Below are 3,149 nucleotides of genomic sequence, written 5' to 3' on the forward strand. Positions count from 1 at the left end.
TTGGCAACAATTATGGTGGATTTGGCATTTGGAAATCGAGTAATTCACTTTTTAAGCTTTTTTGACAAATTGATCCATTGAAAATGCCTTAATCTATTGTAATAACTGTTCCTTCACGACCTATCTTGGCATGCTATTTTGTGCTTTTGGACTTTCTTACTGGGTTGAAACCCAAACTCTATTTCACCACATTAAGGACCAAATCCAATTCTGAATTATATAGAATCCAAAAAAAAAGAGACACAAAATAAACAAACAGAATTAACAAACCCAAAGCGAAACAAAAAACACAGAAAAAAACAACAAAAAGTGAGGGGAGAGTAGGGTTCAGAAGATCCTTGCTTCACAGAGATGTGCAAGTACAATGTCATGCTCATCATTAACCATTATTTTTAGCACACATATGCATTTACACTGTTAAAACTCAAAACAACAAATATGACATAGTTATATAAATCAGGTCTAGGCGACGACCCTGGTAATGTCCACTCTAATATCTAATGTATTCATCCCAAGAACACGCCACACAACATCGGACGCATTAAACATGTCTCGGCCGCACAGCAGCTGTGTCGCGTGCTCCATGTCGCACCCCGCCATTGAGTTGCACTCCCCCACTGTTAGCACCGGAGGAATCCATAGGTGTGCTTGATACACATAGGTGAGCACCAACTTGACCCAAAAGTTTAAGCCTATTAGATCTTGGGCCCAACCATGTATAGAAGCACCCATTATTTACTCACTTTTTCCAATGTGGGACAAACTCACAAGTGGATTTCTCAACAATCTCTCCCTCACTTGTGAGTTCCAACTGCTCCCCCTTAAACGAAAGTTCCACCATTCATAAGTTCTAACTGCTCCCCCTTAAACGGAAGTCATCTTCTCCCTCATGGGACAAATTGTCCAACAGTTTTGCTCAAGTGTACCACTATGTCTTACGTGTCTCGAATTATATTCCAAGTGGGCCTCCAAACCAATCTTACCTCCCATGTCTTGATCTTATTTGTATCCATCTTGGCAGCTTAGATGATCCTTATTGGCCTTGCTCACACACTCCCACACCGAGAGTTATGAACCGTTGGCTTTGATACCACTTGTTAACACCAGAAAATTCCATCAGTGTGCTTGATACGCATGGGTGAGCACATACTTGAACCAAAAGTTTAAGCCTATTGGGTTTTGAGCCTAACCATGCATGTATATAAGCACCCATCATTTACTCACTTTTTTCAATGTGGGACAAACTGATAAGTAAAATTCTCAACAATCTCCCCCTCACTTGTGAGTTCTAACCGCTCCCCCTTGAATAGAAGCTCCACCACTTGTGAGTTCAAACTGCTCCCCCTTGAGCGGAAGCAATTTCCTCCCTCACAAGACTAATTCTCCAACAGTTTTACTCAAGTGGGCCTAACCACTGCATCTTACGTGTCTCCGATTGTATTCCAAGTAGGCCTACAAACCAATCCTACCTCCCACATCTTGACCCTATTTGGATCCATATTGGCAGTTTAGATGATCCTTATTGGTCTTGGTCACACACTCCCACAGTTAGAGTTATAAACCGATGACTCTGATACCACTTGTTAGCAACGGAGGAGTCCATAAGTGTGCTTGATACACATGGGTTAGCACCAACTTGACCCAAAAATTTAAGCTTGTTGATTCTTGGGCCAAACTATGTATATAAGCACCCATCATTTACTCACTTTTCCCAATATGGAACAAACTCATAAGTGGAATTTTCAACACTCACCACCTTTATCGTCACGTTCTCCTCGTTTGCCCATATCCCGATCATCTGTCCACACCGCGTCATATTTTCAAACCATCCCGTCAATAAGGCCACCACCTTTTCTAAGCTCCCTTTCATGTTGCATGATGTCGACGACAGCTCGCCTTGGCCGCCACCCTCGAATGCTATGTTTATAAGGTGAGCGTGCGTGCACACGGTCACCGGCGGCGAGCAATATTTGAAGATTGGGTATTCTTCGTCCCTACATGTTAAGTTGCCCGAAGGATGGCAATCGTCGCCTCCTGGGAGAGGTCCGAGAGCGCCACGACCGAGACCGTCACTGCCATCAAAGATCGCTGACATCGAGACCACTGCCTCTAGGACTGCCGTTGCGGGGACCACCATTGCCGGTGCTGTAATCTCTAGGGTTAGATATGTGGACGTTATTAGCCGGTCCATCGCTACATTTTTCGTCAGAGCAAATGAGATTGTGAACGCAGTTAGTGGTGTTCTAGCATGGGCCGCCACAGGGGCTGGTTGCACGTGCATGGAATTGGAGGGAGAGGGCGGTGAGTAGAAGAGGGAGGGAGAGTAACAAGAAGCTTTGGGAATGGTGTGGCAATGGGAGATGCATTATGGCTAAGGTGGAGTCCTTATGGTTGGGAGTTCAATTTTGGAGGGTAAGGAGAGTTGGATTCTCCTCCTTATAGTTTAGGAAGGGAAGTTAAACTATTGATGATAATTTAAAAATTAAGAAAATTTTGAAAGGATTATAGAATTATTCTATTAGCAATTTAGCACCCTGTTTCGATTCATCGAATTTTGAAATCATCTATGATTAAGGGATAACAAACCGTCAAGACAAAGTAACATTAAACCAGCAAATATAATTTTTTTAAATTATTATTACAACTTTCATGAATGAACAAATTAACGAATTGCATTGCAAAAAAATGTTTGCTAATGTGCATACATTTTGTACTTTTTTTACTAACATCGGTATTTTTTATCACAACTTTAAGTATAAGGGCTTTCGAGTCTTTTCATACATACCTTCTCTCATATGTTAGATAAAAAAAATCTTATTTTCTAAAAATTACTCGTAAAATTAATTTTACACTATTTGCACTAGTTGTAGGCATGTGTAGTATGCTTTTCTAAATAACTTTGATGTGTTAATTAATTTTTCATAATTTTATCTTTGTCCATTTTTTGATTGAATTATTTGTTTCTCTTTTTATACATTTGAAACTTACTTTAGCTCATTGTAAATTATTGAAAACTACTACACATATTTTTAGGAAATTGTAAACTTTTCTTGAAATTTATCACACGGCAACAAAATGGTGTGGTAGAAAAGATGAACCGAACCATAATTGAAATGGCTCGTTGCTTCAGATTGCAGGTTAGGCATGCC

The 3,149-nt window shown here is 40.5% G+C and overlaps 1 protein-coding gene across 1 annotated transcript; it reads right to left on the minus strand.

The window, feature by feature from the left end:
* Positions 1-1,702: 1,702 nt before the first annotated feature.
* LOC131148103 (kiwellin-like) lies at positions 1,703-2,191 on the minus strand. The gene has a single exon (XM_058097836.1). It carries the CDS (start codon positions 2,189-2,191, stop codon positions 1,703-1,705), a length of 489 nt encoding a protein of 162 aa, XP_057953819.1.
* Positions 2,192-3,149: the final 958 nt, after the last annotated feature.

Source organism: Malania oleifera, chromosome 2 (genome assembly GCF_029873635.1).
Source record: "Malania oleifera isolate guangnan ecotype guangnan chromosome 2, ASM2987363v1, whole genome shotgun sequence".
Lineage (NCBI taxonomy): Eukaryota > Viridiplantae > Streptophyta > Magnoliopsida > Santalales > Ximeniaceae > Malania > Malania oleifera.

Bases quoted from the DNA above. Each gene is read 5' to 3' on its own strand.
- LOC131148103 (XM_058097836.1), bottom strand. From the start codon at position 2,191: ATGGACCGGCTAATAACGTCCACATATCTAACCCTAGAGATTACAGCA.